At 41.7% G+C, this 18,026-nt stretch overlaps 1 protein-coding gene across 1 annotated transcript in view; it reads right to left on the reverse strand.

Annotated features, from left to right (window-relative positions):
• Positions 1 to 18,026, reverse strand: part of MIB1 (MIB E3 ubiquitin protein ligase 1) — a 1,882,202-nt gene that overhangs the window by 1,223,667 nt on the left and 640,509 nt on the right. Inside the window, exon 12 of the mRNA XM_044065767.1 lies at positions 12,207 to 12,224. Within this exon, the coding sequence (XP_043921702.1) occupies positions 12,207 to 12,224 (18 nt within the window). The remainder of the gene's footprint in view (positions 1 to 12,206; positions 12,225 to 18,026) is intronic.

Consider the following 18,026-nt stretch of genomic DNA (forward strand, 5'->3'; position numbering starts at 1 on the left):
AAAAAACAGTATGAACAAAGTCACTTAAATACCTTCCCCCAACAGGTAACCACACCTGCCAAAAGTCACATGATCAATTAATACCAAACTTTTTAAAAATTTTCTTATAAATTAAATGTTCTTTTAAAATTATACAAGAAAGGAAATAGCAGCAATAAATTTCTCTAACCATATCTAAAAAATACCAGAAAAAAATCCTATCCTGTAAACACTACCTATATATTGTTACATACATTTATACAAATATGAAATGTGTATATAAATAAGTAACCAAGTAAACAAACCCTAAAAGTCAGTAAGCCTACAAATAATGAATCACATAAAAAATAATTTAAAATATGATGTATGTGATACATATATCAAAAATTCTTAACTATGTAAACTCCTTGGCTTCAAGATGCAGAGGCTATGGAGCACACATCATTAATACCTGGGTATCTAAAGGCATTACACCTGAGTTGCCATAAGGGCTCGCACCTTTCCGGCCATAATGGAACTGGGCCACCCCTACTGGACCTGTTGACTTACTCTATAACTCTAAAATCAAAAGAATGATCCGGGTGGTTGGTTATGTGTCTTGCTAAGGCATTTTCTATCTTTTTGTTTTTTAATAGCATATATGGGTTCATACAACCTATCCCAGAGTCTTCTATCCGTCTTTCCAATATAGAAGACAGGACAAACTTTACACTTGGCCAGGTATACTATACTTCTGGAATTACAATTAAACCTGCCATTAGATGAAAATCTGTTTCCTGACTGTATACAAACAACCGGTGTCAATAAACCTACAATAAGGGCAGGCCTCACATCGAAACATTCCTTTTACCCTTGAATAGGATACCTTTTTAGCTTCTAACAAGGATTTAAAACTTTGAACCCTTTTAAAATAACTACTGGTTATCTCCTGCCCAAATCTGGTGTAGTCTGACTCCATACGAGCCAGTCAACACCACATTTGGGCAGGAGATCGACAAGCTTCTTGACATGTTCAACAAAAGGGGTTACCCTTTGGTACTATTGGTGTCTGTCAAGGATGAAGTCTTTGGTAAAAGGAACAAAAAGGTTTTTAGCAACCTTTAGTCCCTATCCAAAAGGACCCACATGTTGACTCAGTTATGGATCAAAATGACAACAATGGTATTCAAACAACTGAGGTGTCTTATAAACGTTCTAGTCATTACCTTTTCAGTGAACAGTCACGAAATGGAAGTGGTTAACAAATTCTGGCCAACTGTCACCTCTATGAAAGAAGGTGTTGAATTATTTGGTACTAAACCAAAAATTGTTTTTAGGAAAGGTGCGTTTCAAGAGTTTATTGGAGATGAAAAGGGACAATATGGGTTCAAACAGATCAAAGGGTGTGTGATTCATTTTTTATTAGGCATAAGAAAACAGAAGTGAAAAGGCATTTCAATTGCCTATCCAGGCAAGTTGTGTATGGGGCCCTTTGCCAAAAATGTAAGGCTTTTTACATTGGGAAGACCTGTCAGATGTTAAAGGGGAGAATTTATGAGCACCAAGAGGAGAAAACGCTGAGAGAAGAAAGGAGCCACTTCTGAGATTTTAAGTATTTTTCATCTGTTTATTTGCTAAGTTTTTCTGCATAGCCGCCTATTTTGAGCATTTTCTAGCTTGTTAAACTTGATTTCTGCATTAGTAACTGTATTTAGAGCACAGCCTAGAGCTGTTTACTGAATTTCCTGTTTGCATTTATTTTTAACATCGTTTTTTTCTCAAAACTTGCATTTTATCTGTCTTTGGCCTAGCACTCTTGTGTGGGGTCATTTACTGCACTGTTATAACTTGTTGATACTTGTGAACCACTGCTATCTCTGAAAAAAACAAAAACAAAAACAATCTTGCTTTTTTCCCACTTTTCTGAGATTTAAAAAAGTTCAGTTACAGGCTTGCTGTTCTTGAACTGTTTGTAAGTTTCTTGGAGGCCATTTTTGGCTTGGGATAAAGGGAAGTCTCTCTGTTGATCAGTGGCAGTGAAAAACATTGAGCAGCCTGCCTGCCCCTGTGGGAGTGGTTACTGACTTGAAACTGTAGTTTTATTGGCCATTTTGGGTCAATTCCAAACTCCTTCATCTTCCTCTCTTAAAACCCTCTTTTGCGCGGTTTTGCGCATTTTTGTGCACAGCGCAACAACGGGCAGCGCCGCCTAATTGGGTTTAAACTATTCCTGGCTCCACAAAGTCTGCTCTTCACTTTTTCCCTTAGAACTGCTCTATCTCTCAATTTAAACACCATATTCTCATTCTAAGGCCCTTCACTGGTCCAATTAAGTAATCCTACAAGTTAGCACTATTAAAGCATAAGCACTACTTACTCTTATACTCTCTACGATTACCCTGTTCTCTATTGGTCTGTCTTAAATTCAGTTTCCCTATATTACTCTAGCATGTCCAAAGATCAGTCAATGGTTTCCTCTCCAGTCCAGCTGGTGAATCTGGGAATTTTGAGGCAATGTTACAACTGTCTCATGTACACGGACAACCCTCTCCTCCTCCAAAACAGGTTCAAATATATGTGAGAGATGCAACTATTTAGCCAAACTGGTGTAACCAGTCAGGAGGAGAAGGTAACCTCACACAACACAATTCCAGTATCACATAGTCCCACCACATCAGCGAACCAAACACATAAATACACAAAAACATACTCGGAGGCTCTAAATAAAAATCTACCTAAGCAACAGAGACCTCCAAAGCAGACATCCAAGCAAACGCTACCTCAAAACAAAACACGCACAACACATAGCCCATAAAGTCAGTGTGCCAAGCAGCCACAGCCCTTAAGGCTGAATAACACACCTGATACTCCTGTAATAGGTGACTCTATTGTCAGACACACTGACGTCCCGCTCACCAGGCTGAATAAAGAGAAGGTCACGGTGAGCTGCCTGTCGGGTGCTAGGATCCGCCACATAACGCAAGCACTCAGGTCACTCCAAAGCAAATACAAATATGACTCAATCATTGTACATGCTGGTGTGAATGACCTGAGACGTACCTCCCTGAACTACATGAAAAGAGACATAGAGGAGCTCTCTGATCATGTAGCCCAGGCTGGTATGACCCTGACCATGAGCGGCATCTTACCCTCACCTAGAATGATGCCACAGTACAAAGACAAAATGATCGATTTTAACAACTGGCTAAAATTTTGCTGTCATTCAAAGGGGATCCAGTGTCTGTCAGCCTGGGATGACATGCTTGACAAGCCACGTTGCTTCGCTAGGGACGGCTTGCACCTGTCACCACTGGGCTTTCGGATATTGGCAAAGGCTCTTGCCACCCCCATAGTGCCTTTTTTAGGCAAGGCTCAAAAGTCAAACCCACCCCCATAGACAGCACAAGGAACAAGAAACTAAGGGTAATGCTGCTTAACGCCAGAAGTCTTAACCTCAAGATGCACGCACTCGAAGCTCTCCTCAGTATGGAGAACATCGATATCTGTGCAGTGACAGAAACCTGGTTCAAGGCTCCAGAGAGCACCTCAGCACTACCAGGCTATACCTCATATCATGCTTTTCGGCCCTAAAACCCAGACCAAACCACAAAAGGAGGGGGGGGTTTCCATATTTATCAAGGATATCCACACCTCCAGGTTAGTGGCATTGCACGAAGTATCGGAGACCATCCATGTGCAACTAACAGTGGGCAAGACTGCTTTTCAGTTTAAAGCATCCTACAGACCACCCTCTCAAAGTCAGGAATCGCACTCGGCTTTCCTGAAAACATTAGAGAACATGAAGATCTCTCCGAACACCATTATATTGGGTGACTTCAACTACCCAAACATTGACTGGGAGCACTACTCAAGCCCCAGCACCTTAGTCCAAAGGTTCCTGGAAATTATAAACTCAAATGCTATGGAACAACTAGCCACCACTCCCACAAGAGGGGACAACATTCTAGACCTGATCATTACCAACATGGGGACTCTATGCTCCACACCAGAAGTATATCCCTCATTGGTAAGATCAAACCATAAATTAATTTCACTGGATGTCCACATCCCGACCCCACCCCCAGCCCAGAAAACCACAGTGAAAAACTTCTCAAAAGCGAACTTCTCACTTCTCAAAACCGAAGTGGAATCCTTCAAGGCCCCAGGGCCAGTGGAACCTACGGCCCAAACTGCAGAATCCTATATAAACGCATTCTACGGACATCTCCAGGAATGCATGGATCATGCTATCCCAAACAAAACCAAGACCCAAACATCCAAAGGCAGGCGTCCAGTCTGGTGGACCCCTTCCATTAATAAACTGTACAACAGAAGGAGAAAGCTACTACATGATAGAGCAAAATCCCTAATAGGGAAGGCATCTCTGATCAGTACTAGCAAAAAATTACGCTCCCTCATAAAATCCTCCAAGGCCAGCTTCGAGAGAAAAATTGCACAGGACACCAAAGACAATCATAAGGCTTTTTTCAGTTATGTTAGGAACCTGGGATGCAACTCCCAGACTTGTTCTGAGTTGATTCTAAACGACAAAAAATACACTGAACCCACAGACATCGCCAATATCCTGGCAGACAGGTTCAGTGCAAACTCCCAAAAGAGCAAGTATCTATCCCGGTAGAGGACTGCCTCCCAAACATCTCTGATGCTCAGGTGAAGGCTGCCCTCTCCAAAGCAAAAAACACTGCTTCCATGGGACCAGATGGCATCCCAGGTTGCGTCCTACATGAACTCCAAGAGGAACTAATCCCTCAAATAAAACAGCTATACAATCTCAGCCTCACTACAGGATATGTGCCCACAGAATGGCGTACAGCAACAGTGGTCCCACTCCACAAAGGTGGAGCCTCTACGGACCCTGGAAACTATCGCCCCATAAACCTGACTAGCTTAGTCTGCAAGGCTATGGAGAGGATCATCATGGAGCTCATAAACAAAGACATTGGGGACCTACAGACACTAGATCCTACCCAGTTTGGCTTTGTCAAGGGCAGATCCTGCCTTTTGAACCTGGTTGACTTCTTCGAAACAGTCACCAAAGAAATAGATGAAGGGAAGGTAGTCCACACAGCCTATCTGGACTTGCAAAGGCATTTGACACAATACCCCACTCGGGCATCATAGATAAGCTATCCAGCTTAAATATAAACCCCTATGTCACAAGATGGGTCGCAAACTGGCTCAAAGACAGAACCCACAGAGTGAGAGTTGCTGGAGCCATGTCAGACTCGAAACCGGTCACAAGTGGCGTCCCACAGGGTTCTGTCCTGGGACCACTCTTGTTCGGTATATACTTTTCCGAGGTACAGGCAAACATGGGAGGACTATGGCTCACCAAGTTCGCAGACGACTGCAAACTGGGCGCCATAATCGACTCTCCAGCTGACACAAACATCCTTGAAAAAGGTCTCACAGAGACAGATAACTGGTGTCAGCACCATGGTTTAAAGCTAAATGCCAAAAAATGTATAGTCATACCCTTTGGCAAAAACAATGTGCCCACAAATTACCACATAGGCGGAAACCCATTAAGTACAGAGAAAGTTATTAGGGACCTGGGGACCCAAGTTGATAGCAATTTCTCCTTTGAAAACCACATTGCCAAAATGGTTAGAAAGACCTTATACATAAGCCCACCTCATCATGAAGGGTTTCACATCTAGATCAAAAGAGGTAATCGTGCCCCTTTATTCATCCCTCATCAGGCCCATCATAGAATACAATGCCCCTTTTGGGATGTACCTTACCCAACACCTGCAGCAATTAGAAAGACCCCAAAAGTATCTCACCAAGAGGATCAAGGGTCTCAAACAGATGCCATATGCTGCTCAGTTAAAAAAACTCCAGCTCTACTCAGTTGCATACCGCCTACTTCGAGGCGATATATGCCTGCCTGACATACAAAGCTATGTCAAATCCAGAATTAATGGACATGCTCCACCTCAGTAAATCTAAATCACTTAAGAGTCACACGCTTGAGGGACTTGAACCTCAGCACAGAAATAAATAGAACTTGCTGGAGGGACAGGTTCATAACCCAGAGGCTCCCTTCGCTCTGGAATAGAATTCCAGTTCATGTGAGGCAGAGCACCTCACTGAATCTCTTCAAGAAGAATCTCGATAGGTGGATGGGGGATCGTAGGTTTGTCCCAGGGATTACTCCCATGTCACTGTTAGACAGAGACACAGTAAACTAAACCTTAAAAAGGGCACAGTATACTCAAATCAAGGGGTGGAGTAAGCCATACAGAATCGGGCTAGGCTTATAATTGCCCCAGGGCAGATAGCCTAGTATGAACCTATGAACCTATTAGGAGAGAAAGGTCTACTAATGCTCTTTACAGACAGATCTCTTCTTGTGAGGGGTATTTTTTCAAGTTTGTGGTGACTGACCACATGGACAGTGATCCAAGGGGTTTCTACACTGAGGATCATTTAAATAAAAAGGAACTCAAATGGATTCTTACATGTGATGCTTTATCTCCCCTACGCCTTAATGAAAGTAGTTCCATCACCCCCATTCTCAAGAGTCTTAAGGGGTGATTATCACAGATACAATGTGGTTTAAATCTTCTGGAGTTCACACACAATTTGTTTTAATTTACATTCCTGAGTTTAACATATATATGTATTTGTATAATGCTGTTATTCATTAGTGAATTCTATTGGTATTGTATGCATGAATTATCATGCTTGTGCCTTGGATTTTAACATAGTTTCTCACACATTTTTTTAAAGTCGACACCGGTGTTCCATTGGTCGGTCTGATCACGTGTTGATTTTGTGAGTATTTAAGTGAAATAGTGGATGTACTAGCAGTTTTGAAGAAGTCTTCACGTAGACGAAAGCTCTAAACTGCTATCACTTGCTATTTTTGCTGCTTGTTGACTTTAATAAATTGTTTGGTGATACTTCTCGGTTGTTGGTACTGGTCTTTTTTAGCGCCTGGATCTCCACTTACGTTTTTCATTTGTTTGGTTTGGTTCTTGGTTTGTCAGTGAAACATTCCAATTCGCTTTACACAAATCACTCTAGTCCTACAAAACCAGAATCAAAGGCATCTAGTTATTTTCCTCCACGCACAGCCCAGCAATAATACCCAATTACACCTACTCTGTCTAAGCATATCAGGTGTCAAGTTAACTACTCAATCTTACTTCTCTTAACCACACACTAGCTTTGCAAAGCCAGATAGTAGTGACAGTTTAAAAGTCAAAGGACAAAAGCATAAGTTACTTTCATCCAGCCAACTTCAACCCCATAGCTCTCAACCACTTACTTCCAGTATCAGGACATATCCAAAAAAAAACAAATCATGAACACATTTTAAAATGATACTACTATTAATATGAGGAGTTGGCAAAACAAGAGAATGTAAGATAACAAGCATTTACTGAACCAGCTAGCTATCCACCAAGTGACTGTGATATAGTGACTTCAGTACATGAGTAACTTGGCGGATACTGGCTTTAGATAAACAACTAACCATTCTCTTGTTCATTTAGGTGAGTGGGGCATTTGAGTGTCATACAATGGACTCCACTATGACATGAGCCCAGAGTAGTGTGTTTGCTTGCTTTATGGGCAATGCTCTTAGTGGTGTCTGGTGTTGCTATTGGTGTGTGCTTTAGAGATTGCTTTGGATAGGCGTTTCCGTTTATAGGCTTAAGATGCCTTTGAGGTTTGGGAAGATTGCTTTTAGTGCCACAGCATAAGTTGGGCTGTGTGTGTGTGTGTGTGTGTGTGTGTGTGTGTGTGTGTGTGTGTGTGTGTGTGTGTGTGTGTGTGAGCTTTCTAAGTTTGTAAGAGCAATATCTAAAAACTGTCCCTATTTTTGGGCCTTTGGCCCCACTTTTATTAACGTCTTTGTCCAGATTTCTTGCTCTATATATAGGATCATAGGAGGTTACTAGGCTAATGGCCCTGGGGCCCTTACAAGCCTAGCCAAGAGTTTATTCCCAAAAAGAAACCTCAGTCAGCACCTGTCGCCTCTGTCAATATCGGACAAAGCTGGAGATATATGCACATTCAGTAACTTAATACTTTTTGTTCTATGTTTACATAAGTACTTTATATCTGCAGTCTCCTCGTTACTCGATAACTAACTAGAACTGATTTATGTGACATTCACCCTGAAAAAGAAACTAATTTTAAAATACTTAGATGCCTTTGATGTCTTTTAACTTCATGAAATACATACAACTTCTGTAAAATGATGTGTAAAGTAATGTAGTTTTGACCACAGTGTAAAAAGTGCAAGTAGTAATACCTTACATCATTTAAAATGTAATAGGAATTAACAGTACACATTAGACACAACCCTTTATAAGAATGAAAGTTTTTATAAGTTGTCTTTAAATTTGTTGATGTTGAAATCTCATGTGAAATCCATTTAACATATTTTTGTGAGCAGTCTAATGAACATAAACATCGTTATTAAATACGGTTTTAAACAGTGACCTAGGTACACGTGTATTTATAACAGAAGAGAAAAACAAACCATAGCAACATTTTTCAGTGTACATTTAGGCTTTGTTTTTAACACTTGTCGTTCACTCCATTAAGCCGCAGTGGTACAGCGATAGCATTGTTGCCTCACAGCAAGAGGTTCTCCTGTTCGATTCTCGGCTGGAGTGCCTTCTGTGTGGAGTATGCATGTCCTCCACACGGTCAAGTGGCCTCCGAAAGACATGCGTGAATGGGCGTGCCTACGCTGAAGGTTGGGCGTCGGGCTAGCAACTCGCCACCAAAAAAATCTACTGCCAATCATTAGCGGACCGGAGTTCCGCTGTGGCGAACCCTAACCGGGAAAAGACAAAAAGACAAACAACAAAACTTGTCGTTCACTCCATTACATGCACTGCTAAATTCCTAGCTTCCCTTAAACCTTACTCATCCTCGGCCAGAACATTATTCTGTGTATATTCCCAACAATTCCATTTATTTCTAGGTAATGTGTTCCTTATCTCAACTTCAGTTAGTTTATCTCCTTCGCAACATTTTATACTCAAGTTCTAGCTGGTTTCAACTTTTATTTCCAATTTCTAGTGCTTTTTTTTTTTTTTTTTTTTTTTTTTTGGCATTCAGCAGCATTAAAATCAAGCCACAAAATTTCTAAGCATTTCAGATCTTATGTCCCAGCCCAAAAGAATCATGTCCTTACTTAGAGATTTGATTTCCATCAATATTTCTGACAAAGTACTCTCTAAGGAGACTTCCAAGATAGCTGCTCATTGAGTAACAACTTAATTCTAGCTCTCCCAGTGTGAAAGTAGAAACAGCAGAGAATGCCAGTGGAATTGTATTTCTGGGTAAGCTTCAGTAATTGGCTAGTAAGTACACTGCCTGAATGCCAGGAAAAAAGAAATACTGAGGTCACAAACGAAAATCAGCTACAAAAGGTGAGGAAAAGGCACTGACTGAGAATAATACTGCAGCTGCTTAGCAAAAAGCAGTGCAAGCTCCTGACATGAGTTCTTGTAACCTAGACGAAAGTATAAGACAACTGCGCACAGTCCCGATTAAAATAAATGAAACATTGATGGAGTATATCAACTCATATAACAAAAGGCTGGAAAAATAAGTAGCAGCATTAAACAAATATGCAAATGAGGTGATAAAACTGCAAAAATCAGAGGTCGAAATGAAGAAAAGGCGGTCTGAATATGAGACTGCACAGAAGAGATATTTAAAAAAAAATAGAATTAGAGGACAGAGCACACAGGGAAACCTGAGATTTTCTGCTGTACCAAAGAACCTGGAAGAAACAGACTGTATTAATTTTATGAAAGCACAAATAAGCAACTGGACTGGTATTCCACAGCAACAGTTAACTAAAAGGGCACATTGTGTATATGCTCCAAACAGTACAGTTGTGTACACTTACCATAAATGTAGATGTTCGAGTGTATTCACTGTTGCAGTCAACACACTTGGATTATCTGCCTGCAGGTAGCCCTCAGTCAGCCCAAATACCAGAGTCTTGGGATTTCTGTGTTGGTTGCTGTCGCCTCTTTCATGACGTCGGGTCATCAGGGGTATAAAACATACAGCCAACGCCATTACATCAGTTTTTCTTGCCGCAGATGTCAGGAGCCCCCAAAATAGGAAGCTATTATTTGGTGTGGAACACCTCCAGTAAAAAGTAAATAACCCTGCCATAAAATATGGCCATAAACAGGATAGGTAGAAAGGATATAGAAAACCAGGGAGATGGAGGGAGGGAATCCAGGATTGCAACAGTGAATACACTTTAACATCTACAATTATGGTAAGTGTACACAACTGTACTATGTTCTTCGTGTTTCACTGTTGCAGTTATCACACTTGGGATGGATTCCCAAAGCGGAGGAAGGGTGGAGGCAGTCAAGATGTGTTAGGGCTGGCTAGCAGGCTTTGTAAGACTGCTGTAGCAAATCCAGCTCTGGATTTAGAAAAAATACGTAAGTGGTAATGCTTGGTGAAGGTGTGTACAGAACTCCAGGTTGCAGCTTCCTGAATGTCCCTGGTAGGGAATTCCCTGAGAAATGCTGTAGAGGTTGAAGTAGCTCTAGTGGAATGAGTTCTGATCCCCAGAGGGGTAGGCTTTCCATGGTGCTTGTAGCAGAAATGGATGCAGTGTGCTATCCATTAAGAAATGGTTTGTTTTGAAATGGCCTTGCCTTCTGCCGCTGTAGCAAAGCTGAGTAGCAGATGGTCAGATTGTCTAAAAGGCTTAGTCCTGTCAAGGTAGAACCTGAGCTGTCTGTGCACATCCAAGGAGAGCAGGATCCTTTCCCCTTTATTCTGAGGATTAGGGAAAAAGGTTGGCAAATGATGATTCAACATTAATATGCTCGGCAAGCTCCCCATCTGAACTACATTCTCTGACTCGGAATGTATTCAACACAGTTGAAACATGGTTCACAAAACGTTGCCTCCTTCTCAATGCTAAAAAAACCACGCTCCTTCTCTTTATACCCACCAGTAAGTCCTCCCCAATAGATTTCTCTGTCATTTCCAATAATCGCACCACCATATACCCCGACTCTACCACCAAGTTGTTAGGAATTACTATTGACAATAACCTTACGTTTGATATCCACATAAATAATACCATAAAAACTGTCAACAGAAAAATAGGCTCCTTATATAGAATCAAAACTTTCCTAACTCCAATAGCCAGAACTAAGATTGCACACTCCCATTTAATTTCAACTCTTCTATATGCCTGTACCATATACACTAACCTCAAAAAAAATAACCTTGTCAAACTAGCTCATGCCTACAACAGCATTGCCAGATTTGCCACTGGCAATCCCTTTAGAACTCACCACTGTAAATCTAATGCAGCTAGGCTGGCTTGAACTTCAAAACCATCTGAATATCTCCCAACTAACCATTGCCCACAAGATATTTTATCAACCTAACAGCACTCCTATACTATCTAATCTCATAATCCCCTATAAAAATCTAAACTCCCTATGCTCTTCTAACAAACTTCTAGCTAGCATAACCAAGACTAACAACACGGCTGGTTATTCCCTGTTTGCTAACACAGTGGGAAAAAACTGGAACCTACTCCCCAACGAACTAACGTCACTTTCTTCCTTGCCTCTCTTTAAACAAAACCTCAAAAGACACCTTAAAACACACTGGTTATGCCCCTGCAGTAACCCTGACTAACCTTCTGGTTTTGATAATATTATTTCCGCCTCCTACTATATATTCCAAACTCTAATGCATACTTTTTTAAGCAGAACAGGAACTGGTGAACACAATGGAACATACTGGTGGAATCTATCCTGTTGATTATCACAAAACATTCTTATTTTCATAATTTTATCATACCCTTTTGTCACTTTTATTTGTGTAAATAATTTAACACATACTTTTGTCACTTTTATATTAGTGTAAATACCATCTTTTATCTCCATTTTTTATTCACTGCTTCTTGTAATTTTTTATTGAACTACTTTCATTTACTATGTATCAACTATGATTTGCATCGTTTGTATTGTATTTCAAATTTATAATCAAATTGTTTACTACTGGAGCTTTTCTCCCCGGGCCTCTACTGAAAATGGAAATATATCCAGTTAGACTAGCCCGGTTAACAAATGTAAAATAAAAATAAATAAATAAAAATGGATGGATTGGTTTACAGCCACACTGGATACCACCTTGGGCATAAAGGAAGGGTTAGTCCTAAGGGAAACCATGTCAGCATGGAAAATAATGAAGGGCTCCACCGCCATTGGTGCCTGTAACTCAGATACTCTTCTTGCTGAAGTAATAGCTAGAAGTAAGGCTGTTTTCCAAGAGAGGAATTTTAACTTTGCTGAAGCAGCAGGTTCGGGGGGGGGGGGGGGGGGTGAGCTTCTCCAGTACAAAGTTAAGGTCCCATATTGGGGTGGGAGCTCTCCTAGGGGACCTTAAATTGTTAGCTCCTCTCAGGAACGGTTTGATAAGAGGGTGAGAAAAGAGAGGCGGCTCAGTATTATAATGAGCTGAGATGGCAGAGGCATGAATCTAAACAGATGAGAAGGATAGGCCCCTGTGGAGCAGCTCTGCTAGGTAATCAAGGATTTGAGGCAAGTTGGGCACAGCTGTGTCCTTTCCTTGAAACGGACTCCAAGAACAATATATTTTCCACTTTTCATCATAGGATTTCCTAGTACTAGGCCTTCTGGCCTCAAGAATGATGCCCAGCACCTGTTTGCTGAGGGATGCTGGTGGTGCATTTAGGGAATAAACCAGGCTGCATGGTTTAGGGTTTTTGCAGCTGTGGATGTAAAATCTGTCCCTCCTGCTGAGACAGCAGGGAAGGTGTGTGATGTAGGTGCCAGGATGGCACTGCTGTCAGACTGCGTAGGAGTGGGTACCAATGCTGGTGTGGCCAGTCTGGTGCAATACGATTGCTCTTGGCCTGTCCTGTTTGATCTTGAGTAGTACTCTTGAGACGAGGGGAAGACGAGGAGAGGCATAAACTGAGAGGTTGTCCGCCTTCCAGGCTCTGCTGTGAGGGTTCCTGGTGCAAACTTTACTCAATTGGTGGTTTTGGGGGGAGGCAAAAAAGTCCACCTCCGGTGTTCCCCACCTCTGGGTTAGAAGTTTGAATGAGCTGGGGTCAAGTTTCCACTCGTGAGGGTCCAGTAGATTTCTGCTCAAGTCGTCTGCCAGTGAATTTTGCTTGCCTGGCAGGAATTGAGCTTGCAGGTGCACTTGGATGCTCAAGGCTGTGTTCCACAGAGCCATGGCTAACCTGCAGAGTGGGCAAGTATGAGTTCCTCCCTGCTTGTTTATGTACCACATAACTGTGGTGTTGCCTGTCTTTATCAGGAGCTGTCCTGTAAGGATAAAGTATTTGAAGACCGTCAGAGCATTGTGTACAGTTAGCATCTCTTTTTGATTGATATGCAGGGGGATTTGTTCTGGGCTCCATTTGCCTTGAATGCATTTGCCTGCCATGTGAGCCCCCCATGCATAGTCTGATGCATCTGTTTCCAGGGTTTGGGCGGCGAGGGGTTGAGTGAAAGGGAGTCCCTTGTTATGGTTGCATGCTTCTGCCAACCAAAGGAACTGTGCCCTTACACAAGGTATGATAGGAATCACTGTTTCCAGGTCCTGAGAATGATGACACCAGAGATTTTTTTTTTTTTTTTTTTTAAGTACCATTGAAGTTTCCTCATATGCAGTCTTGCATATGGAATTATCAGAATGCATGAGGCCATGAACCCTAGGGCTTGCAGTATTTTCCTTGTAGATAGCTGGGTTTTGTTGGCCATTAATTTGAAATAGTTTGTCAAATGGACCTGCTTTTCTGGAGTGAGGAACGCCATCTGGGAAGTTGTGTTCAAGCTTGCTCCCAGGAATGCAATTTGTTGGCTGGGCACCAGTTGTGATTTCTTTTCGTTGATGGTGTATCCCAGTGAAGTCAGAAGTCCTTTAACAAATACCAGGTGCTGAAGTAGCAATTCCAGACTGTCTGCCTGAATCAGGCAATCGTCCAAGTATGGGTAGATTTGAATATTTATCTGCCTGCAGAATGCAATGGCTAGAGCCAGACATTTTGTGAATACTCTGGACGCAGTAGATAAGCCAAAGGGAAGTGCAGAGACCCAATAGTGCATAGAGCCTGCCCTGAAATGTACACATTTCCTGCAAGACTCCCTTATTGGGATGTGCAGTTAAATTTCTTTTAAGTCTAGGGTGACTAACCAGGCATCCTTGGCTAGCATAGGAAGACGCTGTTGCAGTGTAAGCATTTTGAATTTTGGGACCACCAGAAAGGTGTTGAGAATAGATAGATCCAGGATAAGGCGCCAAGAGCCTCTTTCCTGGGCAAAAGGAAGAGACTGGAATAGAAACCCTGTCCCCTTTGTTTCACTGGAGCAGTTGAATAGCCCTGATATGGAGAAGGGAAAGTACTTGCTTTTGAGCCTTTGCCCACTGGTTTGAAGGAAGGTCTAGCAACCCGCATGGAGTTGTCAGAGAGTGGAAGAAGAATCTGTATCCCTGGAATACAATGTTTAGAACCCATCGGTCCTGAGTAATGGACATCCATTTTTTTGCATTAAGAGCGCGTTTTCCTCCTAGGGGCTCAGATACATGGGCATGGCTGGTAAGGATAATTGGAAAGTCATTGTGAACTTTTTCCATATGGGAATGGCTTACCACTCCCTGGTTTTGAGGTGGAAACACTCCATTGTTTAAATTTGTGCATACCCTGAAACTGTACTCTTGGTAGTCTGTTTCCCCTGGGTTTCGACTGAGAAGGCCTGAGAGGGACTGGAAAGAACTAGTTTTTTGAATGAATCTAGGTGGCTGCACCTGTAAGAAATTTTTGACAGTTTGCATAGATTTAGATTTTTCTTCCATCTTTTTAAGAACTTCTTTTGCTTTTGTGCCAAACAAATGCTCCTGATTTAATGGAGTATCTAGTGATTTTGCTTTGACATGATCAAGCAAGACTTGTTCCTTTAGCCAAGCATGCCTTCTCAGTACAGACCCAGTGACAGCAGCCCTGCAAGATGCTTCTAAGGCATCAAACCCACACTGCAAAGTATGTTTACTAACTTGGTTTGCAGAATGCATTAACTCTTGTAAATCTTTATTTTCTGCACAATCTGGAAGTAACACTATTTTTTTGTTTAATTAGTTCCATAATATGTTGCTGGTTCAACATGTGAAACTGGCAATTCAAAGCCCTGATGGAAAGAGTTGCAGAGGTATATACCTTCTTACCCCATCTGTCTAAAGCTCTAAAATCCCTGTCTGAAGGGTTAGGGTTTTTGGCTGCAGTAGCCTTCAAGCCTTTAGGTCCCTGGGAAATGGTCTCTGGATCTGAGTAGGATTCTTAGAGAGAAATTTGTGAGAGTCAGGTACTCTGTAGTGCCCGTCAGGTACTCTGTAGTGCCCGTCAGGTTCTCTAGGAGCTGGTGGTAAGGTGTCAGGAGTAAGACTGGACTCCAAGAAGACATCATCTACAATATCCAGGCAGGGGATATAGCTAGAGGCCTGTGCTGAGGCAAATCTAAAAATTCCCCAAGTCTCTTTTTGGATTGAGGATAGTCCTGGCATTCCCAGTGGAAATGCTCTCTTAAGGTATGCAAGGATTCGCCAAAAGAAAAATCCTCTGGAGGGGAGGAAGAGGGAATGGATTCCTCTGCATCTGAGTCCTCATAGGTAGATAAGGGTATGTCCTGGTAATCAGGAGGCTCAGAGTCATCAGCCTCCTGGTCTGTAGAATCAGAAGGAAATTCAATTCTTTGACTTTTGGCAAGGGAAGCCTGGCTTCCCCCAAACAGAGTAATAAGGTCTTCAGCCACTCTAAGCATTTGTTTTTGTGGCATGGGAGCTTGAGCATGCGCTTTGGACGTCGGTTTTCTATACGTAGTGCGAACTCTGAGCCTGAGAAACTCGGTAGTTTTAGTTGTAAATTAAGTTGTTAGTTTAATACGAAAATTGGTAGGTCGGAATACACCCTCAGAAGCCAGTGCCTGCACAGTGGCTCCAGACCCATCTAAGGAAGAAACATCCACAGGTTCCATAGTCGAGGAAGCATCTTGCGGCATACCAGACTCCAAATGGGTCTCAGCAAAGGCCTGCGAATCTGTAGAAGAAGGCATCAGGGGCTGCAAAGGTGCCTCACTGAGTACCAGCGGACTGGCGACTAGCTTTGCGGAAGCATTGTCAGCAGTTTTTAACCCATGCGGTCTGTCTCTGTGCTTTTTCGGAAGATCAGTAGTCGGATGGCTTACCAAAGCCATTTTGGAATACGGAGAACGACAGCGAAATAATTTAGCTACAAAAATAGCCTGATGACGAATGGTTCAGGTGTTAAATAAGGCACAAAACCGATAGCGAGGGACGTTGTGGTCTGGGCCTAAACAGGTGACGCAGTAAGAATGAAAATCTCTGTGAGGTAATTTGCTTTCCACAGGCAAGACAATTGTTAATTTTTTTCTGACATCGGTTAGAGCAAGAAAAAAGAATCCCCAACAGGGTACTTAGCTTTAGAAGACTCCAGGTCTGAAACTCGAAAAAACGAAAATTTCAGGTAGCGGCCGACCGGCACTTGTGAACTGCTTCTGCTTTGGGCTCCCTTCTCGGCAAGAAAAACTGATGTAATGGCATCAGCTGCATGTTTTATACTCCTGATAACCTGACGTCATGGTAGAGGCGACCGCAACCGATGCAGAAATCCCAAGACTCTGGTATTCGGGCAAGGCAACTTAGACCTTTAATAGTCAAGGTGCAATCCTACCAGCAGAAGGAGTTGAGTCTGACAAAACCGTTGCAGAAAGACAAAGTACTAAACGTGGGAGACAGCAGAGTGTTTGTGGAGAATTACTCACTGTACACCATGCGGAAGAGGAGTACATTTATTCTACTATTTAGGGAATGTCAAGAAGCAGGCAGGAGATTCAAACTGCTGTACCCAGCTATCTTCAAAATCTTCTTTAATGGAGGGTCAAAATGATTTTTATACAGTACATGCTGAGGAGGAAATACAAAAGTTTTGTACAAAAAATGAGGTGTGAAACAGAAGGAGATTCTGCTTCTTGTTCTGGTAATAAAGACCACAGAGAGACTGCACCTGTGAAACTTTTTTCAATGTTTCAATGAAAATGTTTGACAGGAGCTAAAATTAAGATTTGAGTAGAAGAATTGAGAATACACTGGAAATGAAGCAGGGACAGGATTTGGGATATGGAGATTGACATGATTAAAACCAGTAACTTGGAGATTGAAAAATGTGGGATTACAAATCAATAATTATATTTATGAAACATAACAGAACAAAAAAATCTGGAAATATTGGACTTTTTTGGACTCTGTTAAACTTGTAGGGAACTCTAAAGCATATGCCCAACGTTGTGTTATTAATGTTCGAAAAATACTATGAAGAGAGGATGAGGAGTGAGAATGTTAACTACAAGTAAAACAAATTTTTTAATATTTTTGTTGTGCATGATTTTCTTAGTATGCTATAAAGTTTTATCATTTATTTTCAAGTGTAATGGGGATACTAATGTAAACAGGTGCTCCTGTTTGTTTTTTTCTCTTTCCCCTTCTCTCCTTAGCTTTTAAGAAATGTATGCACTGCAGTGTAAAACAAATGTCTGGTCAAAACAGCATGACAAAAGAAAAAAATTATGTACCTTTTTTCATTCTTGCATAGGGGAATAACTGGATAAGCTCCTCAGCTAGTAACAAGCTTTAACAGAAAGCAAGTAAATGAAGAACACTGATTATTATAAAGCATTTTCTAGCAAACAAATGTACACTTAGTAGCAACCTTGTATCTGGTCCTCGTGGCTCCAGACAATATGATAAATAGAAATGGCTAGGAGATAATGTCTTATGAAAGCATTAAAGTATTTTCCCACCCGGGAGAGCTATAAAGATAAGAGAAAACCAGACATCACTTAGAAGCAAAGGCTATGCCATGCGTCTTAGCATGTATAAAGTACAGTTGTGTACCTACCATAAATGTAGATGTTAGAGTGTATTCACTGTTGCAGTCATTACTCTTGGGTTATCCTGCTGGCAGGCTACCCCGCAGT

The sequence above is a fragment of the Protopterus annectens genome, chromosome 3.part0 (assembly GCF_019279795.1).
Source record: "Protopterus annectens isolate FY-2018-M chromosome 3.part0, PAN1.0, whole genome shotgun sequence".
Classification (NCBI taxonomy): domain Eukaryota; kingdom Metazoa; phylum Chordata; order Ceratodontiformes; family Protopteridae; genus Protopterus; species Protopterus annectens.